Here is a 24,330-nt window from a genome sequence, read left to right as displayed (position 1 = left end):
TCAATGGTAAACATATTTTGTATAACATTTATGATAACATTAGTATACTGGAACCATTATGTTTTTTGTCATTATCTCTGAAATAAATTTAAGTTTTACTTCATCAATTGGGTAACTTTATTTAATTATAAAATATTAAATGGCCAAAAAAATCTTTCATCTAAATTTGTTACTATTTGTTTATTTGTTGAGACAGGGTTCTCCCTATGTAGCCCAGACTGGCCTAGAACTTGCAGCAATCCTCCTGCCTCAACCTCCCAACTGTTGGGGTAATAGGTATGAGCCACCATATCACTCATGTTATTTTTAATAAAGTACAAGTAGAATGGATTTATTTAGAGATGTACTGTATGGTACATTTGTATTATGTCAAATCTCTAATCATTAGAGTGATATCTTCTGGACTGTACAGTAATACCTGCTGGATAGTACAGTGTTTAGGTATATCTAATGGTTACAACATAATTACATAGCAACCACACAAATGTAAGCCTGAAAAAATTTACCATTATAAATAACTTTAGTCTACAGGACATCAGTAAGATACGGTGTTTTCCTAAGTTCAGTATCCTGGAATGCCTTTACACCTGGGGAACACAAATGCATTTACTATACCATAAAGCTAGTACTAAAGTGTAGCCCAGCACTTTAACAGCACAACTGACCATTATAGGTATAATAACTATTATACTTCCAACAGTTTTTCATGGTATCACTACTTTGACAAGAGTTTTAAAATGTTCTTTAGACTTCTTACAAGTTTAGAAAACAGTGTTGCTGATCAGAAACAGACTTTTTGCCCGATATACAAATGTGATTCATTTATATTAAAAAAGAATGCCTGTTCCATCAAAGCCAACAGTTTAAGTTTCAAATGATATGACCAAATTTAACGTTTAGATTGTGTTTGCTTTTGCATTTTTAAACGTATCTACTTATATGTCTTGAACTCCATTTTAACTGTATGTGGTATTTTCTTTGTAACTAGCTGGCTCTATCTTAGACCCTGTGTCACAGGCTGCTATTTATCTTCTTACAAGATAAATAGCTATACTGCCTTTTACAATGCCACTTCTTTATTCCATTTATTTCTCATGAAGAGTTGAACATAAAATAATCTTACACATAAATGAATTTATCTATAGGCAAATATTTTCATCGGCTTCTGTGGTGATATTTTCATGTACAGTGCTATTTTTTTAAATGTAGCCAAATAGCAAATTCCAAATTCTAACTTTGTGTTTTATATTTGTTACATGTTTTTAGCATATCTTCAAGTAGTTTTCTAGGAATTTATGTAGTGTCTCAAGACAAGGTTAAGTGTTACATGGATAAGGCTCACAGTTATTTATTTACCTAGATGTATATCAGAACAAAATCACTGTTCTCTAATATTATACCTACCTACTTAGGCTTTTTCTAATAACTCATTATGGATTTATAGTTTTCAAGCAAAACATAATAAATTTAAGATATATGTATTGGTAAGTGGTAGGAAAATTTCCATAAAGCTCAGTTATGTGTTTGTGTTTATATAATTTCAAAAACCTGGAATTAAATGTGCAAATAATTAGCATTATATGAAATATTATTTTACATATACCTATTATATTTAATTCAGATTGCATTCTTCACCCTCAAAAGAATTGGAAACAGCAAGAAATGCAGAAGCATTTTAAAAACATGACTCTTCTGTCGCAATTTGAGAGAATTTTTTAAAGGTAGTTTAGGTAATGTTATGTTTCTGAATTTTTATAATTTAATTATCTATATGTACTTACAAAAAGGACAGAACTTCCACCTTCATATTAGTTATTTAAGATGAACCATACCTCACACTATTTTATGAAGATTAAAAGCATTAAATATACTTATTGGTGTCCCTTTATAATAATATGTAGCTATAATAAAAGAAACCCTTCTCAGTCTTTGGAGAATTTTTCCTCTTCCTTTCTTTAGATTTTAAATTAAGGTTAAATTAACCAAAAAGCATACAATTATCTCACAAAACAATATAAGATAGTATCATCTAGGGAGAAGTTTGTAAATTGCAGCCTATGGGACTAATCTAGCCCTATGCCTATTTTAATGTTATTTTAGAACAGGTCCAAATTAATGCATTCATGTATTGCCTAGAGCTATTTTCATGTTACTAGGAAAGTACTGAGTCATCTGGCAGAGGTTGTGTGGCTCATATAGTTGAAGATATTTATTATATGGCCCTACAGAAAACAGTGACCTGCTAAAGAGACTATAAAGAAATACAGGGTCCCTCTTCAAAGAATTGTAATACTTGAAATAAATACTGCTGCTATCCTGTCTGTGTTATGAAGTAGCTTTAGTAAATTGCAGTGGTGTTGCATTTTCACCCAAGTCTGTGGACAGAATCACAATGAGATCATAGCTACAGACTATTTTCTCCTGCTGAGGACCCAGCCCACCCAAGACAAGGCAAAAACTCAATGAGAAAGATGAAATTGGAAGTCAAACACTGAAACCTTCTGAAATGATAGCAACGGAAGTTAAAAAACAAGGAGAAAAAGCTATGGAGAAAATAATCTCTTCAGTACAAAAAGAAATGCTGCTTAAAATCAAAGATATTAGAGAAGACAGATGAAAGAATATACAAACTTACAAAAATGATAGAAATAAAAAAAAATACTCAACCTAGGAAAGAAATGTAATCCATGAAACAATTCTAAACAGACATCCAAGAGACTAAAACTTCCATTGAAAGTATAAACAGCAGATAAAACAAATGAAGGATAGAATTTTAGATCATGAAAAGAGAATTTCAGCTAATGATTATGAAAAGAAATATCCTAAAAATAGCAAGAGATCATGAAAAATCAATCCAACAACTAAAGATGAAGCAAAGAAGAATAGCATAGATTGGGGTCAGGGAGGAAGCTGCAGACAATACAATGCCATAAAAATATTCTTTACAAAAATAGTGGCAAAAAACTCCCTAAACTTGGGTAAAAAATTTGACATATAAATAAATGAAGCATTTTGAACTCCAAATAGCCGCAATCAAAATAAAACTACAGGAATACATTCCAGAAATTCTGCACAAGAACATAATATTAAAAGCTGTTAGAGAAAAGAAATAGATCACCTATAAAGGAAAGCCCATAAGAATCACTGCAGGTTTCTCAACACAAATCTTCAAGTCAAAAAGAGCTTGGCGAGAAGTATTTCAAGTCCTGAAAGAAAACAACTTCCAACCCAGCTTGATATACCATGCAAACTATCTTTCAAAATTCATGAATAAATAATATTTCCAGGACAAAGAACAACTGAATATATTTATGATCTCCAGATCAACCCTATATAGAGTCTTGCAGATATTGTAGACAGAGATAAAATGACCGCAATTTCAAGAACAATTGAAAGAAAATACCAGACACGGCGAGCAATTAAACAGAGGGGAAAAAGCAGGAACTTAACAGCAGGAAAATAACATGATAAAGATAAGCCAATATATATGTTATGATCATCAGTGTAAATGGCCTCAATTCACTAATTAAAAGAAAAACACTGACAGAATAAAAAACAAGATCCAAGAATATGCTTCATACCAGAAACACATTTATCTCAATAAGAAATTTATAGACTGAAAAATCAAAGGCTGGAAAACAATCTTTCATGCAATAAGAACCTCCCAAAAAAGTAAGTGTAGGTTTTCTGTTTGTATACTATATGAACTTCAAAATGAGAATGATCAAGAGATAAAGAAAGTCACTACCTACTTGTTAGGGGAAAACTTCAAGAGGAAGAGATAACAATCATAAGCATGTATGCATTAACTATGGGAGCACTCTACTATAGAAGTATTAACAGACAGGAAATATTAAATAAGCAATAAAACAATTGTATCAGGAGACCTTCATATCACATTGTCAGCAAGAGATAGATTAGACAAAAAAATTAGCAAAGAAATATCACATCTGAACCAAACCTGTGAACAAATGGACTTAGTAGATGTTTTCAAAGTATTCCACCCAACATCATCTGAATACACATTCTTCTCAGCTGCCCATGGAATTTTCTCTAAAATAGCCCTAATACTAACCCACAGAACATGCTTAAGTAAATGCAAAGGAACTGAAATTATGGCATGCATATTTTCTGACAATGATGCCATTAAACTGGAAAAAATAACAATCACAAAAACTGCATAAAACATGGAAATTAAATAACATCCTCCTCAAGACCAATGTATCACAGATGAAATTAAGGAAGAAATTTTTTAAAAATCTATAACTAAGATAGAGAATGCACAGAATGCATGAGAATGCAGATACAATGTACAACACCTTCTACATTGGCTCCTTCAAGGGCCTAACCCTGTCTGAGTACCTATAATATTTCGATCTAACTCAGTTTCCTATAACCCAAGGGAGGAAATTATAAAGATCAGAGTAGAAATTAATGCAATGGAGACTAGGAAAACAATATAAAGAATTAATAAATTGAAGAGTTTGAAAGAATAAATAAAATTCCTAAAACCTTAGCAAACTAAAAAATACAAATTCATTTAATGAGGAATGAAAAGGGTGAAATCATAATAGATTCTGTGAAAATTCAGAAGATATTCAATACCTACTTTGAAAATCTATAGTGTCGGGGGCTGGGGGTCTAGCTCAGCTGCATAAGCACCTGCCTTGAAAGCAGGCAGTCGTGAGTTCGATCCCCGGTACCGATAAAAAGGAAAAAGACAAAAAAAAAAAAAAAAAAAAACAAACCCCAAAAAAAAACAACAAAAAAAGAAAATCTATAGTGTCATGGGATGGAAAACACGGGATAGAAACTTACAGATTACTACATACATATGAATTACTCAAGTTGAATCAAGAAGAAATAAAAATTTTCAAGAACCCAATATCAATTACTAAGATTGAAAATATAATTAAAAATTTACACTAGGTTGCTGAAAGTGTTATGCTTTAACCTGTATTGTTATGTTGTTATGCCCCCTTTTATCTCATCCTCTCCCTTATTCATTAAAAAATCATTTAATTTTTTAAAAAAAATATATCAACCAATAAAAAATGCTCCTGGTTCTGTAGGGAAAAAGAAACCCTTTACAACTTTTGGTTAGAGAGTAGATTAGTACAAACATTGTGGAAATCAGTGTGGAGATTCCTCAAAAAAATTAGGATTAGAGGTCCCATTCAACCCAGGTATTCTCCTTCTGGTATCTTCCCAGAATGATTGAAAAACATCACACCACAGTGACATACGTGAAACCATAAGGTTCAAAATATACAATAGTCACTGTGAAATGGAAGGAAACTGTTCAATAAAAAGTAGAAACTAAGAAAAGGGAAAAGAGAAAGGATAGAAGGGAAAAGAAAAAAAAATGCAAGTTAGTTATACCATTAGTGTCACTTAGTTCACTGAATAGGAAAGGTTGTGCTAATATTGATTGAAGAAATTTTTATGCCCATATTTTGTACTTGAGTGACTAAAGATAATGTTGTACAATTTATCAACAATTGTTCCTTTTTCATTATTTTGTTGTGAAAATTTATTTTACCTTTTCTTCTTAATATTAACAAATAAAGTAATAAATTTAATATTTAAAAAAATTAGCAATGAAGAAAAACTCAGGTCTTAATGGAGTCACAGCTGAACTCTACATGAAATTTGGAGAATATTTAATGTCAATGCTCCTCAAACTCTTTAGTGAAATTGAAAGAGAAGCAATACTCCATAGCTCCTATCTGGAGGCAAGTTTTAACCTGATACCAAAACCAAAGAGTGACTTACCTAATGAACACAAGGCAAAAAATCCTCAATAAAATTCCAGCAAGCAGAATGCAGCAAATCATCAAGAAGTTTGTACACCATGACCAAGTGGGATTCATCCCAGGAATGTAAGAACGGTTCAACATATGCAAGTCAATAAATGTAATATACCATATCAACAGAACCAAGGACCAAAATCACATGATCATTTCAATAGATACAGAAAAATCGTTTGACAAATTACAACGATTATTCATGATAAGATCCCTATAGAAATCAGAATACATGGCCTTTACCTCAATCTGATAAAAGCCATCTATGGAAAACTAAGAGCTAACATTATACTAAATGGAAAAAAACTGAAAGCTTTCACTCTAAAATCAGGAAGAAGATAAGGATGTCCATTATCTCCACTTCTATTCAATATAGTTCTGGAAACATTAGCCAGAACAACTAGACAAGAGGGAGAAATAAACAGAATAAGGATAGGAAAGGAGGAAGTTAAATTATCATTATTCGCAGATATCATGACAATCTACATAGAAGATCCCAAAACCTTCACCAGAAAGCTTCTATAATTAAAAATAAATTCAGTATTGTAGCTGCATACAAAGTCAATCAAAAATCAATAGCATCCTGTATAGAAACAACAAACTTACTGAGAGAGAAATTAGAGAAACCACATGTTTCACAGTAGCATGCCTAAAATGAAATACTTAGAAATCAATCTAGTAAAGGAAGTAAAAATCTATACACTGAAAATGACAGTACTCTGAAAAAGGAAACTGAAGCAGTATTAAAAATGTAGAAAGATATCCCTTGCTCATGGAGAGGAAGAACCAACCTAGTTAAAATGGCCATACTCCCAAAATTATTATACAGATTTAAGGCAGTCCTGATCAAAATACCATTGGTATGCTTCACAGAACTAGAGAAAACTCCCATAAAATTCATTTGGAACCAGAGGAAACCTAGAATAGCCAAAGCAGTTTTGAGCAACAAGAGCAAGGCAGGAGGCATTACATTCTCTGACTTGAAATTACACTACAAAGGTACTATGATAAAATCAGCATGGTACTGGCAAAAAAAAAAAAAAAAAAAAAGAAAAAAAAAAAAAAGACCTGAGGATCAGTGGAACAGATTAGAAAATGCAGACACAAATACAAACACACCCAGTAACCATCTTTGACAAAGGGGCCAAACATATTCACTAGAAGAAAGTTTCTTTAATAAATAGTGCTGGAGGAACTGGTTCTCTAGGTACTGAAGGCTAAAAATAGATCCATGTCTATCACCACACATTAAATCAAAGTAAAAAAAGGATCAAAGATCTAAATATTAAAACAGAAACACTAAGTCTACTGGAAGAAAAAGTAGGCAGAAAACTTGAAGACATAGTAATAGGCAGAGATTTCCTGAACAAAACCCAACATGTACAGGAAATACTTCAGAGAATCAAAAACTGTGATCTCGTCTTATTGAACAGCTTTTGCATATCAAAAGAAATCAACAGAGTGAAAAGACAACCACAGAGTGGGAAAATATTTTAGCCAGTTGTCCCTCAGACAAAGGACTTCTATCTAGAACACATAAAGAATTGAAAAAATCAGAACTCCCAAAATCAAAGATCCAATTAAAGCTGGACATCTAATATGAATATACACTTCTCAGATGAAGAAATAAAAATATAAAATAAATATATGGAAAAATGTTCAATATTGTTCTTTTGAGAGGCAATTAAAATAACACTTGAGATTCCATCTCACTACAGAAAGGATGGCTGTCATCAACAAATCAGCCAATAACAAATGTTGGAGGAGCTGTGGGAAAAAGGAAGTCTTCTCCACTGGTGTTGTGACCATAGGCTGGAGCAACTATGGTAATCTGTGTATAGGTTCCTCAGAAAACTAGGAGTAGATGTCTTATTTGACCCAGCTATTCCCCTTTTGGTATTTTCCCAGAACAGCTAAAACTATCATACCATAGCAACATATGTGCACCTATATACACAACAGCACAATTTGCAATAGCTAAATCTTGGAATCAATCCAGATGCCCATCAAATGAGGAATGGATAAAAATGGAGTGGTACATTTACATAATGAAGTATGACTCAGCTATGAAGAAGATACATTTGAGACTTTGATAGATAAATGGATACAGCTTGAGACCATATTCAGAAGTAAAATAAATCAGACTCTCATGTGTAAACATCAAATTGTCTCCTTAGTATAAGAAGTAAAAAGAGTAAATAAGATTCCAAATGTACAGTAGATATTGTGAAATAGGAAGAAACCATGGAAAAAGAGAAACTGGCATGGGACAAAGGAGAAAAGAAGGATGGAACAAGGAAAACTAAAATGTAGTTATACTACTAATCTCTGAAAAAAAATTGTTTCTGTTTTGTTTGATCAATTTTTTCAAGTGAAATCATGTCATATAAGCAACTACAAGATAACAAAACACACAATGTATTAACCATTGTAACTCTCTTACTTTTTTTTTTGTTTTGCAATTTTGTATCATTCCTTTATTGTTTATCCCCTTTAAAAGAAAAAAACCAGTAAAAATATATATCCTTTAATTTAAAATTTCTCCTTAAAATTTATAAAATGTGATCTCATGCAGTTATTAATGAATAAAATATTTTTTCAAGGTCAAAGTCAAATCTATAACTAAGAGCTGTTACATTGTTTTATAGGGATAGAATTGTAAGAGAGTTCAGGATCTTTCTTTGCTTATGTCCAATACAAGCAATAAACTGTGGTGAGAGGCTGTGATTATAGCTCAGATGCCACCTAGAGTCAACAAATTTTCTTTGGTGGATCCCCACAAATTTTACAGATTTTATGGAAAACTTACTTTAATGTTTGTGTTTAATCTTTTATGTTTAGATGAATGTGTCTAGTTTTTAACCAGAAGAAACAAGATTGTTGTTACTAACTTATGACTGAATAACTAGTTTTATAACTAAGAACTTGGTATTCTCTCTAGGCCCAAGTTTCAAAAGGCATCCTAATGCTTAAAAAGGCAAACCTGTAATATACACTGCTTACTAGGCACCAATTCTGGTTTGTGTACACCTTAATGTTGACACTGAACTTAACCTCATGCTATCTTTGTTTCACTATCTGGAAAATGTCAAAAGTAGTATCTCATCAGGGCTGTCCTGCCTTATAAATTAATCTAAATAAACTGGCTGAACAGACTCAACAAACACCTCATAAATTTATTGCAACAAATAAAATGTGAGCCACATGCTTTTGAAGATTCAACTGAACTCCAAAAATGGGTTCTTTCTTGAAGTGTTTCTGCAAGTATTAAAAACTGATCCAAGTAGGAAGTCACAAGAAGGCATTGGTAGTGAATATCTGGAGACAATGAAGACCAGAACACACACACAGAAAAATAAATGAGGCTGTTGCTTAAGAGTTTCACGATGTGTAACATCTCAAAGTTTCTAAGGTCAGAGTCACATAAATTGCAACAGTTCATTCCAGCTCATCTTCCATTAAAGCTGACAGCTATTTTGGCATCTTGTCAGCATAGATACTCACAGGCATCTCTGAGACTCCTTCACTCACCCCGCAGGCACAAGATTCTGTTGCATCTGCCAGTTTACTTCCTTATTTTTTAGACTTGAAAATCTATTCTTAGAGTAAGTGCCCCTGACTGACCCAACGCTGTTTACTAAATATTCCCTTCTTTTTTTCTTCACCTGAACTAATCGATATTTGTATTATCTCTGTTTTCTTTTATTTCCCTTGGATATTTCCTTAAGATAAAACACAGCTTTACGATGCCCTTTCCAATCAACACCAGACTATTTGTTTTAAGTTAGTAATTAACTTCCTGCTTAATTTGTCACACTTAATTTGAAATTAGGCATGAAAGGCTATTAAAAACTGTGGTTGTGGTATTTGCATGTAGCTGAAGCAGAAGCCACCAGCAGCCTTGATTTATCACTCTTCATTTAAATCCCTGTACCAATGATTTTACTTCCTAAATGCTGTGACTGACGTTTATGGATTTCAAAATCAAAGTGAAAATAAGCTACAGTTGAGAAATCAACAGCACAGATCGATAAAGAACAGTTTTATAACAGTGCACCCTGCAGTTAAATCCAAGGGGCTTGACCAAAAAGTACTTAGTGCTCAGAGACACTGCTGTGGGAAGGCAACCAGCATTCTACCCTAATGGAGCTTTATTAATCACTATCAAAACTGCATCTTGTAACAGTGCCATGGAAATTTGCTCCCAGATGGAAACTACTTTTTGTTAAGCTTTTCTTAAAAGAAAACCTCAGAGTTAGTGTCTCCCTTTGGTAAATCTCATCTTTGGTAATCTACGATTTATTCAGCATTGCTCATATTTGAGAAAAGAGAATATTTTTACTAAGAACAAATCTATAGTACTGCATGCAAAATTGTCTCCAAAAGAATGAATATGACTCTATAACTCTTTTATCAAACTTAAACTGTCACACAGTGAAGATACAGACACAAGGGAATTCAATTTTCTACAACGCTGACAGAAGCAAAATGTGGAAATTTGTTTTTTCTGCATGGTTTTATAATTTAGTACTTGACATTCTTTGTAAGATCAAATGTCTTGAAATATTAAAGTACAAAAGCTATAGGAGGAGCCATATACATGGAAACCTACAATAATATTTTAGTAGTGATATCAAGGCATTTTGTTCTTTTTGTTAGCTTATTTTCTAATTTTTATTAGATCAAGTCATTGCAGTTATATAGAATATTTATTTTAAAGACAAAAAAGACTGTTACAGAATATTAGAGTGCTCACCAGGTTACTTAATGCAATATATTCACTTTGTAGATTAAGAATGGGAAGTTCAGAACTTAAAATAACAACTAGATTACATAGTAGCAGTTTAGGGGACAGAATTCAGAGTTCATCAGATTCTGATCAGCTATTTCCTGCCTCTATATATGAATAAACCACTAGACATTTTAATAGAAAAATAATGGCATCATAAGCTGTAAGTTCATTTGTATACAGATAGTAAATAACAGATTAAACTATGTACACAGGACATGAAACTTGGAACCCTAGAGATTCACAAAAACAAATACACAATAATCTCTCCGGGTGAATTTCTGCTTAGGCTTACTCAACATAATGTCTTTTGTGGGTGTGTTCCAGGGTGCTGAGTCTGTTAATAGAATACCTTTATTATCAATGGTCAAAGTAGCATAAAATTAAAATTTTAAGTGATTTTAGTTTGATTATGGAAGAAATTCTATGTGTGCATATATGTATGATGTGTATATATGTATGTACATATGTATATTCTATACACATCCAAAATTCCCTTACTATGTTTATTTAGCAAATATTTAATACATAGATTTTATGTGACAGATCTTAGGTTAGGCCATAGAGATGGTAATATTTATTTACAATCCAAGACAAAGATTGTAATGTTATTAAAATGTGGAGAATGGTTAAGTACTCTGATATGGTAAATACAAAGAGTTACAAGCTGTTAAGCAGGGCTGATCAAGGCAAACTTTGCAACTCATTTTAGACAAATAATCAACACCATAAAATCATTGTCAACATGTCACAACTGTGCTACTAAGTATTTGAGTATTCATATCAACTTTCATACAACTGGGGTGACAGTGTGCATAGATTTCTGACCTACTGCACATAATACGGTAGTAAATGTTGTGATTCATAATTGTACCTTATAGCAAATTTCATTTGCTAATTATCATGGATCACCTAGTATATCTGTGGGGTTATTTTAAATAATGCATGTTTAACTGATAACATCCTACTTAAATATTTATAAATATTAGTAGGTTGAAGAAGCATCATAGGGAGCTGGAGATATAGCTCAGTAGTAGGGAGCATGATAACACCTAGGAGGCCCTGGGTTTGCTCCCTGGTACTGCAAAATAAAGGGAGGCAGAAAAAAAGTAAGAAAAAATACTTTTGAAGTGCTGGATATACACTGTTTTACAGTTTTGTAATTACTGCAGTAATGGTTAATTTCTTGAAAACATTATCATTATTTTAACTCTTATTTCTTTGGGTTTTAGTAAGAGTGAAGTATTTACAAGGCTTATTCATACATTTAAATTCTTCTGAGAATTGATAGCTTTTGTTGTTTGAAAGTTGTTACTATGGTTTATTCAACACAAGTATTTTTCTCAGCTTATCATATATTACCATTTGTTTACAATGGCATTTGATGTATGAAGGTTCTGTTAAACCTGTCAGTCTTTTTTGTACTTTTCTGTTCACTATATTTATCTTGTTTTTATTTTTATCACTTGTCTTTATAGTCTTTTGAGTTTCTTTCAGGGTATATTTTAGTTTAAGGCATTTACTTGAATTAGTCTACATAATTGTTTTCCCTCAACAAATGTTATTCAATGGTGTCTACTTTTTCATTGGTTTGAGATATAATCTTAATGTTATACTTTTGTGTACTAAGAACTTCTTTCATGGCTATCTCTGTGGTTCCTTTAACTATAAACTGTTTCTGTGTTCTCTTTAGGAAAAAAAAATAATTATTGACATGTGAATTATTTATTCATTTATTTTGATTAAATATTTTTTCATGCTTTAAAGGAACATGCATTGATGAGGATATAAGTGAAAAAAACCCTGCAGTATTCTATGATGGGTGTGGTAGCCTATGCTTGTATCCCAGTACTTGGGAGGCTGAGGCAGGAAGATTGTTGTGAGTTCAAGGTCAGTTGGAATTACATAGTAAGACCCTGCCTCATAAAAATTGCAGTATTCACATAAAGCAACATTATATTTTGTGTTTTTGTGGTATCTTTATAGTCTTAGAAATACCTGACTTCATCAAAAATACAAATACAATGCTTTGGTTCTTTGAAAAGTGCTATGTAAACCTACCACCACACTAAGAAAACTTTTATTATTTTTGATACTGGGGATTGAACTCATGACCTAGTGCTTTCCAGGCAGGAACTTGTGCTGCTGAGCTACATGCCCAGCCTGTAAGAAAGCTTTTACATATGAAACTCAACAAAATTTCAAAGAACTAGAATCATAAAGAAAATCAATTAGTCCTTAAAGAGTAAAAATTTGAAAATAAAAGGCTTTTAATGCTAAATTGTAGTAGAAAAATACTATCAGTTTGGCACTTTCTTGTTGTGTTTAAACAGTGGAAAGCCTGAGTGTTTTGAATATCAAAGATGTATATAATTCTTAGTTGTCTAATAAGTAGACAACAATGATTTTAGTAGGTTGGACTCACAAAATTATAATTTTTCCAAAAATAAATCCATAATTTGCCATATTTTTGTCAGTTAAACTATAACTCATTACCCAATCTGTCTATTTTTCTGGTATTCCATGAGAAGCCATAGTTGGAGTAAAAGTTTCATGAAGGCAGGTGAATGAACTCATTCCCTATAGTTGTGAGCCTCCACAAGGAAAAGAAGAAGAATTTAAAGTGGAGAATGGAATTAAAACCCTTAAGAGAGAAAAACATTGAACATTTCAATGAAAAGTTTGGAGAATACTCAGTTCTATATTGGGTGTCAGAAAAAGTGAGATGTGTTATGCTCATGTACCACCTCCTACAATTTATGTAATCATTATGTAGTGCAAATGTATACTAAATAATAATTTAAAAATTAAAAAAAGAAATGAGTACCTCTGCCTTGAATTATCATTTCAACTTTATCTAATTCCTCATAGTGAAGAAGGCGGCTACACCAAGAACGTGTCATAAGAAAATGTGTATCAGAAAACAAGTGAAATTTGGTCACTTTCAGCTCTTCATCAAACATTATGGGTTCTTTTATAGAGAGAATGGGTAATGAAAAACAAATACATATTATGTGAATATCCAACATCTATCTCCTGAAGAATCATAGCGTGATACATTGCCTCTTTTTTGGTCCCTTTAAGATTTATGACCATTCATCCATAACACTTATTCAGTCTACAAAATATACAGAATTGGAACTAACTGGGTGAAGTTGGGTTGTGGATGATAAGCTTACAGACTGGAAATAAATAAGAATGTTGCAACTAGAATATTCTGCTAATGGTTTTCCTGTCTACAAAGAGTGGTGATGCAGAGAAAGTGAGCTTCTATTTCCTATGGTATAATTTTCTTTTCTCTTTACCTTTTAAGTAGGTTAACATTCCCACCAAGAGCAGTAAGGTTTGAAGTCAGACATATGGATGCCACCTTTAAAAGAGTCAGTTAAATGATATAAGATGATAACAAATAGTTCTAGTTATCTGTGAAAAAGGATATTTATTTGAAAAGGATATATGTGCATCCACCTAAAACTTGGTAGCTGAGTTCTACATTACTTTGAAATTCTTTCAAGCATGAAATACTCATTATCTGACAATAAAAGGGTAAAACTAAAATGAGCTGACAAAAGTTGACTTAATAAAATTTGGATGATGAAAAATATCTTTTATTTTAGCAATTAGTTTTGCAAATTGCTTATTATTTAAGTTTAAATATTTAACTTAGTATTAAGTCAAATAGTGTTTGTTCTTAACCAAAATATCTCATATTTTTAAATAGCTAAATAAAAGTAGTAGTTTGACATTTAAATATTCAAAACCACAAGACACATTAAACATTTATTGTCATAAAACCAGAATGAGGAAGTTTTCCCTATTTTTTAGTAGTTTAGTTATATAATTTCTATCTGCAACTGATATACCTATTTATGTTTATAAAAAGAGGTAACAACTGTAAAATATCAAATTATGAGACAGAACTTAATTATTAAACATACTCATCAGAATTAAACCTGAGGTCTTAGACATTGGTCATTCATCCATTTTATATAAAAAAAGTCTCCAAATGGCAAGTTGAAATACATGGGAATCCACTCACTAACACTATAAAATGAGAATTAATATATATTCTAAAGCTTTAAGGATCAGGAAAAGAGTAAATGATTTTAAAAATAAAGTAAAATGAAATGAAAAAGTAAAATGCAAAAGTTAACTGGAAAAGAAATGACTTATGTTTTTGTAGGATGTTTTAGAGACTGGCTGATTTGTGACTTGTGTAGGTACACAGCTACCACATCCTATGCAGGTTCAGGTACTGTCATCCTGAAAACCTTTTAATTTTATCTTTGTACTCATAACAGAAACTAGGAGCTTAAAGCCAAGACTGTAGGCAAGGTACAGCCTTGAGCTTTTTCACCATATCCACAGGGGTGAGGGGTGGTTTTTATGGTAGACTCCCCTCCTCTCAGCCACTTGGTCTTCCATTTCTATCCCTACGCCATGGTCAATGCCACTCCATTTGAGTAGGGGAATGTGTTGCCCCCAAGGAAGAAGAAAACTTTTTTAGGCTGCCCCACATTTCCAGTGACTCTGGGAATTCTTGGGCGAGTCTAGGTTGAGTCTGCTAGATCTGGCATGTCTAAGGATGTGTGTGACAGAGGGAGAACAGTTTCTACTCTGTAGATGCTATATCTTCATATGCAGAAACTTCGCACCCAACTCATGCAGGTAGACAGCAGTAATTTTAGGAAAAAATTGAATGATCATTGGGATTATGGATCATGAGTTAGATGGAGTTATGCGTCACTACAGAAAAGATAAGCCATGTAATTTTGATAATTTTACATATGCATTAAGGTAGTATTATATTTACATGAATACATTTTTCAAATTATAACTTAATCTGAAATTTTACCTTTTCTTTATTTAGAAGGGAATTAAATGGAAAATAGAAATTGCCATGTCAAGTTCTGAGAGAGAGAAAAGACACCAGAAAAGCGCTTTATATTTTAGAATCTTATTATGGCCCCCTTTCCTGCATTTTTATGTTTTACTGCACATCACAAATTATTTGGTTTAAGCTCACTGTTTTAGAATCCAAACAAACAGAAAAGTGCTGAAGAATACCAGGAAGAATAAAATACTGTTTAATCTACAGATATATTATGGAATTTCACTTTGATTAAAAAATCAGTTTGCAGTCATTACAATTAAATTTAATATAAAGTAATATTACATTTTAATCATAATCATAATCTGCCAGTCTTTGAAAAATGCTTTGCTTTAGTTTTATACATTACTATGCTTTCAATTTTTATTTTTATTTCAAAAATAGAGGCTTTTTGAAAATATTTTCTTAAAAATTGTTAATAGTAATTGCATATGAATCAAATTAACTGGTTGGTCTGCAGGCAGTTTAGTTAATGAAATAATATTAGTTTCTTTTTAAAACAGTTATATACTAAAAAGCACAGCCTGCTATCAGCGATACAGATTACGTAGAATACACACATGAGCACTTATCTTAAATTTAAACATTGACTAACAATGCTCATTTTTAGAAGTTTTAAAGAATTTTGCTAATTAAAGACTATTACTATTTTTTAAAAATTTTTACAAGCAAAGCCCAGTAAAATTGTTGATGTATTTATTAGTAGATAAACCAAAACATTAATAAAATGCTATGATTTTATAATAAAGAAAATACTCAAGCATGTTTCCTAAAAAAATGTGCACATGAGAATCACCCAGAGAAAACAGCTGATTTTAAAAGTCAACTGCCTGAAATCAAGTTTAGGATTAAAAACAGTTCTCTAGCAATGTAAGCTCATTTAGGAAAAAAATGATTATGGTTAATGGATAGTTTAATGGTGATGAAAACCTTTTGTTGTGAATGCCCTATCACACTGGAAGAGTTGGTCTATTGGCAAATTTCGTCTATACCAAAACTGCATATGTATTTCTACTTTCCTGTTACTTTCCAGATACATTCCTGCTTGAATTTAAGGCTTTGCTCTTCTCGTACCACTGCCTGGAAGTCTTTTATATATTCACAGAATTTTCTTTTAAATTCATGATGTATTCAAATGTCAAGTTATCAAGAAAAGCATTTATGGTTTTCTTGTACAACCTCTCCTTTTCCATAACTTTCAAAACTCTTACTCCATTTAGGTTTTCTTCATGGCACATATCACCGTTTGACACTAAAATTAATGCCTATGAAGCCAGGATAATTTTTATTTTCACTTGAATTGTTACATACCTAGCACAAAAAACAATTTCTGGTAAGTACTAAATATTATATTAATATTTTTAATGAATTTCCTGGTTGTATGAAGGTTTGATCTCCAGTTTCTATTTATTTTATTTACGGTTGATGTTCCCTGGTAAGTAATATGGACTTAACAAGAGATACTGATATCATATGATACTAAAACACAAATCTATACTCTTTAAAGAGAGGCATTTTATCTTATTGGCCATACTGTTAACACATAATATCAATGATCTTTCTGTATCTCGGTAAAGAACCAGAACAATAACCCTGTAAATGTGTGTAGTGTTTAGCATAAAGAGTTGCATTGTACCTACGTGAATATAAGCCCACCAGGGAAATTACAGGAACCTAGCATTACAGGCAATGTAGGTGGAGGACTTACACATGAGTTAAGTGCTATTATATTTTTACTTAAGACATTTTTTGAATTAACACATCAAACTTGCCTTTAATTAGCTCTCATATACATGGAGAAGGAAAATTACTAAAAAAAATATAATGGTCCAGTGAGATGGTAGCAGTATGGTATTGTACATGATCATTTGGGAATAGCTATTCGATTTTATAGCTGCTGATGAGGTGCTGAGTCACTTGTCAACACCAAAGCCGTTTCTAATGCCTAAGGCATGCTCCTGTATCATTCAATTACTCAAAAGATGCATGACACCAAAAGATGCTAGACTTGGAAATAATTTGATGTATATGGAGAGTAAAAATTAAAATTTATAATTATCTGGACACTACTGTAATTTAATATTTGGTATCATCATAAAGTTGTGGGTATTTTTTTTTTACTAATGATTAACTAGACAGGCATTTTAATTATCTTCCACAAATAAAATATTCAGTGCATATTTCAGTGGAGTAATACTTTTTCGAAGAGATATAAAAATCTTATACATCAATATAAGATGCCTGTAGCTTTTGAATATGTAATTTGCTTATAGATATAAGATATAAAAAATGCAAATAGTACAGCATCTCTTCCATAAGTAAATCATAGTTATTGTCTGTTTAAAAAAGCAAATTCTCTTGCTTGTATTCAGGGTATTGATAAACATGTAAAACATTTATACTGCTTTTTTTTATTTTACTTTCAAGACAATTGCACAGGTCTTAGAAAAAAGAATATCTACTGTTAAGAATTTTTGAAAACAAGGACTGTGAGAGATATCTTCAAGTAAAAGATATTAATATTTAGACATAAAAAAGAGTGGAAGTTTAGAAAGTTCCTCATTACCTACTCTAGAAATATGATAAAGTTTGGCATTTAAAAAAACCTGCATTTCCAAAATGCAGTGAATTACAGATCATAGGATATCTCAAATTTATAAATAATGTATGGAGACTTTTGTTGATTAAACTCTATTTTCAAGGTGTGATTAATCAATTATTGCTGCCAGAGAAAATATATGAAATCTGTAATCAAAATCTGAGCCAAACCAAAACTGTAAGAATAGTCTCTCAAGGGCAACAAAAGGGGTGTTGAATATATACTTAACAAGCAAATGCTCAGATAACTTGCTTTTGACAAAAAGCTTAAAAGACCTGTAAGCAAACACCAACTGAACTGGTTTTAATTTAGCATGTCTTTTACTTTGAACATGGTCTTTAAAGGCTTTTGCACATGTCAAGATTTCTACAAACACAATTTGTTTAAAATTGACTATCCATGATTAACATTTTCCTTTACTATTTACTATCTCAATAATTAACCTTCACTGAACTATATCCCTTAGTGTTTTTTATGCAGTGAAAATTATAATCAAACATTTTCTAGGTGTTGCTTTCTTGTTTTGCTCTCCAAATGAAACACCTTTCAGGATTATTTAAATAGACTATGAAAAAAGAACATTGCAAATATAGCTCTTAGGGACTGAGGAAGTAAGTTAATTAGGATTTATTGCAAAGATATCTAATTATGAGAGGCATAGTCTTAACTCTATAATCTTATTTATCCAACTAGAATCAGAATAATCAAGGAACATTTCTCCTAACTATAACTAAGTGCTTCTAAGTAATTAAGAAAGACCTTTCTAAATTTTACATTTGTTTAACTATAAACAGAGAGCAAATAATTAAGTCATAGTTTTTGATGTGGCTTTTTATTATCATTTCTTAAGTATGAGAAAAGAGATACAGGAAGGATAAAGGAAAATAAGTACAAATTTTCTCACTCTGTTTTCTACACTGTATATACAAAAAGTAGTACAAAAATATAGTTACCTATATTTTTGTTCTCTAATATTTTATTTCCATACTCATAATCCAAGTAGGACCTCATGAACACTGTTATTCTGTTTCTTTCCCCTACTTGTCACTCTGATGATATTTTGACATCTTCCTGTAAGTAGGTAATTTCCTAACTTTTCTCAGCTACTTAAAGACACCCACTCATGTTTCCAAATTTTAGACAAACTCTTTAGCTCCACCCCAGAATCCCGCTGCATCTCTGTGAAATACCGTAACATGTATCATTAGTTCCTCACCACTCAATTTTTCAACATTTATTTGGCTTTTTCTATTCAGATGTTTTCCTCTCTCCTGAGTTTACTTCACCTAATAACATTCTACTCATCCCTCAGAACAGAATTGAATTTAAAGGTCACATACATAGACAGATTCACTCTTATGCTTCAGCTCTCTGGGCTTCTTAGCTGGATATACACAGTACTGACCATGTCTTTAAAAATTATTTACTATCAGCCTCTCTACTAGATTTTAAGGTTCAAAGAGTTTACTCAATATTGTACACAAAGGACTTACACAAAAACAAGTTTAGTACATTGAAAACTTATACATAAACCTTAATTTCAACTTTAGAATAAATTAATAATATGTAACCTACAGGTGATAGGACAAACCATTTTACCGTTGTCCCATTAGTCCCAAATGTGTTACTGGATAACTATGGAAAGTGCTTCTCAGTCAATCGAAAGAAAATTCTAATTTATGCTTCAAGTGGAGTGATAGAAAATTTCTTCCTCCAGCTGCAATTGTGAAATTCTCTTATTAATGGCTGGCACCCAATGGAGACAGAATGTGTGGCAGTGGAATGTTCTGGCTTCCATAAACTCCTTGGAAATTCACCGCTAGGCTTTGACTTCTTTGAATATGGAAGAATAAGTAATAGACTCACAGATTGCATTATTTTATAACATTATCCTTGCCTGGAATATTTACCTTTTCATATGTGATTCTCTAATATGAGATCTTTAAGTACAGAGAAGGTCTTATAAGAAGAGGACATTAGATTACACGTGCTGAGGAAAGACCATGTTAAGACATGCAAATGGCCATCTATAACCAAAAAGATAGTCCCTGAAATGAAATCACATCAGTAGACAACTAGATCTTAGATGTCTATCCTATAGGAGAAAATAAATCTCTACTTTTTAAACCATAGTCTGTGGTCATTGTTTTGGCTGCCATAGTAAACTGATACAGTATTTAAAACTAGATTTGTCTTTATAAATTTATATCATATGCATGTGGTTACTTATACCTTCTGCTGTAAGGCAATTATATTCTGCTATAAGACAATCATATTATCTATGAACACTTCTCATAAGGTGTTTTAAATCTGTGAAGCTTTTTCTTCATTGTGTTTTGCAATATAATTATAAATGAATTAAAGACAGTAGAGGGGATATAGCTCAGCAGTGCAGTGCCTGCCTGGCAAGTGCAAAGTCCTGTGTGTATGTTGCTTTTTACACTGGACTGTGGTTAAACATGTTAGATAGTATGATTTAATGATACAGATGTGAAGTTGTAATTAACATCTTACTCCTTGTTTTGTGTGACATTGAAAAGTGATACAAGCATAGTAGAAAATTTGAAATTTATTTATTTGGTAACATTTCATTTATGATTGATGTTCCCTGGTGAGAAATATGGACTTACTCAGAAAGAGACACTGGTATATTATGACATTAAAACAAGATATTTACCCTCTAAAGAGAGGCATTTATCTTATTGGCCATACTGCTAAGACAAAATATCAAAAATCTTTCTGTATCTTGGGAAAGAACCAGAACAATAACCAGTAAATGTGTGTAGTGTTTAGCATATACAGTTGCACTGATCCTACAATGAATATAAGCCCCTCATAAATATTATGCATAAAAAAGAATTATAGATCTGTTTAAGGAAACAGCACTGGAACTTACCATCTTGATCCGTGGTCACCGTAATAGCTGTGAATGGCTTGGGAGAAAAACTCAATTCGGAAACTCCATTCATGGCTTCAATTTCAAAGGTGTAATTCACATGAGACACGAAGTCAAGCACTATCACAGAGCTGTTGATCAGGCCAGTGTGCCTTGGGATAAAGCGGAGTCCTGCCCCACAGTCCTCACACTGCTTTGGGTCTAAGCCGCATTTCTTACAGATTACGCTGTAGGTAAGATCTTTTCTCCCTCCTGTGTCACTTGGTGGGCTCCATTCCAAAATGAGAGCTGTTTCATTGATGTTAAAAATCACATTCCTAGGAGCTGAAGGTGGTCCTGGAAAAAAATACATGTATAGGACAATGCATTTATAGCACTAACTTGAAAACTTCACTCAAATATTTTCACTCTAGTTTGAACTTTTTAATAGAATTACTGCATTAAAACTATAGACAAAATAGTATAGAAATAAAAAAATAAAGTAAAATATATAATTAAGACAAGTAAGAAAAGAATGTTGAGGTGAAAAGTCTATATGCTAACTTTTCAGTATATGAATTAAAATGTTTGATGTCAAAGCTAGCAGATCTCAAAGATACATGGTAACTTCATTTCTTCAATTTGTTGACTGAAATATATATGTAAATATAATTTTAAAATTTTCTGATAACTATAATGATTACATTGCAGTTTTCTGTTTCTAAAATTAAGTTTATTTTATGAATATATTTCAATTTTATCCTTTTTTATTCCTTTTCTTTTTTTTTCCTTCTTTCTCCCTTCCTCTTCCATATTTCCCCTTCCCTTCTGAATAAATGATTTATATTTCACTATACCTATTATACATTTTTGTCATTTACAACTTTAGTTTTTCATGCTAGAATGATAATGGGGTATTTGCATGTATGTCTAACTTATTTCACTTAAGAGTATGGTCAAGGTACATACATATACATAGAAATATCTCAAGTATATTCTTTTTTGTGGCTGAGTAATATAAAAATATCTTCTTTATTCACTTATTGGTTGATGAGTGTTTGGGTTGTTTCTAAGATAAAGTTATTACAAACTGTGCTACTATAAATATGGATGTGCATGTATCGCTTTGGTATGATGCTTTTAATTGTTTCGGGAAGACACCTATATGGCAAGTAATTGTGTCAAATGGGACCTCTAATCTTAATTTTTTGAGAAATCGCCACAGTGATTGCACCAGTCTACACACCCAGTAACATTTGAAAAGGGTTCCTTTACTCCATAACTCACCAGCACTTGTTACTGGTTGATTTCTTGGTGACCACCATTGTTTGTGAATTGAGATGGAATTTCAGCATTGAGATGGAATTTCAGCATTGTATTAATTCGCATCTCTCAAATGACTAACAATGTTGAACATTTTCATTATTTGCTGTTTGTACTTCTTCACATGAGAAGTGTATATTCACTACAGATGCCCATTTTTAGAATGCATTTTTAAATGGTCTGATTTTTTTCAGTTCTCTGTATATTCTAGATATTACTCCCTTAAGGAACAGCTGACAAAAAATTTTCCTACTCTGTGGGTCTTTTCACTCTGTTGCTTATTTCTTTTGCTGTGTAAAAGCTTTTTGATAAAAATAAGATCCAAGTTGTTGATTCTTTGTAATATTTCCTGTGAAACTGGGGTTTTGTTAAGGCAGTTTTGGCCTATACCTATGTCTTTAAGAGTTTTACCATAAGATTTAGTGTTTCGATTTTAATATTTATATCTTTGATCTATTTTGATTTTAGTTTAGTGCACGGTAAGAAATACATTATATTAAGTCTTTTACTTTTCGTACTATGACTGCATATTCACTGTCTCTAAAAATCATTCAGAATCTGCTGCCCAAAGTGTGACAATTAATGACTGTATGTTTAAAGTTAGAATTCTGAGGAAGAATACAAATAGACCTTGGAAGAAGCAAAAGCCTTTTTACTAAGGCCTTGACCATTTGATGATATAAAAGCAGCACATGGTTGGGATGAAAAAGGGCCATACACAAGACATGATTACTAAAGTTTCATTTAAATTAAATTCACTGAATGCAATTAACAATGATCTTAAATGTAAATATGTCCCTAAAAGAGACCCACATAATCTTGTTATTTATCAAAAAGGCTGCTTAAATCAACTTGATCAAAAGAGTGACCATCTTCTTCCTCATTAGTTCTCTATATAGATCATATTGCAAAAGGCAAAATAGCATTTCATCAGTCTGTACTTTTCTTCAAATTATGCCTTTATACTTTTCTGAGTCCTTCAAAGCTCAGTCATGGAACAAGTATCACATAAAGGGCTAATTAGATGCCAATACAGTGTTTGGTACTATCTATAAACCAGGAATCCATATACTATAAAACTAATATTACCAACAGATTTTTTGAAAAAATAAAAACTCACACAAATGGCTGGTCCAACACCATTTCTTGCATATTACAAGAAATTTTAAGAAATCCAAACCAATTCTCTGAATTTCAGTTTCCTTGAGGACCTGCTGAGAGAGTGGGGAGGAATTTCTCTGCAATATTCCTCCTAGAAAAAAACTTTTGATGTAGGCCTCTTTTGGATTTCAAGCTTCATTAATTGACCCAATATTTTATTTAGTAACTAATATGTGGAAAATACTTTGCTAGATCTTGGGCACACAGTGGCAAGAGTAGCAGGTTATTCTGTTATTTGGATTTCGGGGAATACTTACACACTCATGTATTAGATAAATAAGTGTGAATTATAATAAATACAATCATGAAACGTAAAGGATACGAGTAGAAATAAAAACTATTAGCATGAATTGTATTTTTAGAAACTTTTTCAGAAAACCTTTGGAAGAAATAAAGATGTGTGGAAGTGATGTATTTCAAAAAGAACATTCGGGCTGTAATGTGGTAAGTGATGTGGATGGGAACAGAGGACACAGCAGTGAGATCTGTTCCTTAGTGTTAGAGCAGCATAATACGAATCATAAATCCACATGACTCCATTTTGACTTTGAGATGTGTTATTACACATTCATTTCCATTTTTCTCTTTGCCAGATCTCATCATCATCAACCAGTAGGGTAAAGACCTCAACCACCTGTATGGGTGTGTGTTAGCTAGTCATAGAACTACAATGGGTAATTTTTAAAAAAAAAGGTCACTGTGGGACTTGTTTTATGACCTTTCATGTTCTAGAGGTATTACAGCGATTGCTGTTTTCTGATGTTAAAATATGGAGGAGATTATAAATGTGAGCACAGGAACAAATGCGCTTTTTACCTTCTACCTAGAGTTTTACATGGGAGATGAAAATTCATTATCATTATCATAATGTCCTCCTGCGGAATG

At 32.0% G+C, this 24,330-nt stretch overlaps 1 protein-coding gene across 10 annotated transcripts in view; it reads right to left on the bottom strand.

The window, feature by feature from the left end:
• The window catches only part of Epha6 (EPH receptor A6), an 806,211-nt gene that overhangs the window by 453,063 nt on the left and 328,818 nt on the right, over positions 1–24,330 (bottom strand). For 8 of the 10 annotated variants that reach the window (XM_063224799.1, XM_063224791.1, XM_063224793.1 and 5 more), the window contains one exon: positions 20,983–21,318. The exons of 1 other annotated variant lie outside the window; for it this stretch is intronic. In XM_063224799.1, coding sequence (XP_063080869.1) covers positions 20,983–21,318 — 336 coding nt within the window. Of the gene's footprint in view, positions 1–20,982; positions 21,319–24,330 lie in introns of those variants that run through there. One more of the 10 variants, XM_063224798.1, reaches the window with a different exon arrangement.

This window comes from Cavia porcellus, unplaced genomic scaffold (genome assembly GCF_034190915.1).
Source record: "Cavia porcellus strain 051 isolate PalLab524CR breed Dunkin Hartley unplaced genomic scaffold, mCavPor4.1 scaffold_15, whole genome shotgun sequence".
NCBI classification, from domain to species: domain Eukaryota; kingdom Metazoa; phylum Chordata; class Mammalia; order Rodentia; family Caviidae; genus Cavia; species Cavia porcellus.
This window is presented reverse-complemented; position numbering and strand designations above follow the sequence as displayed.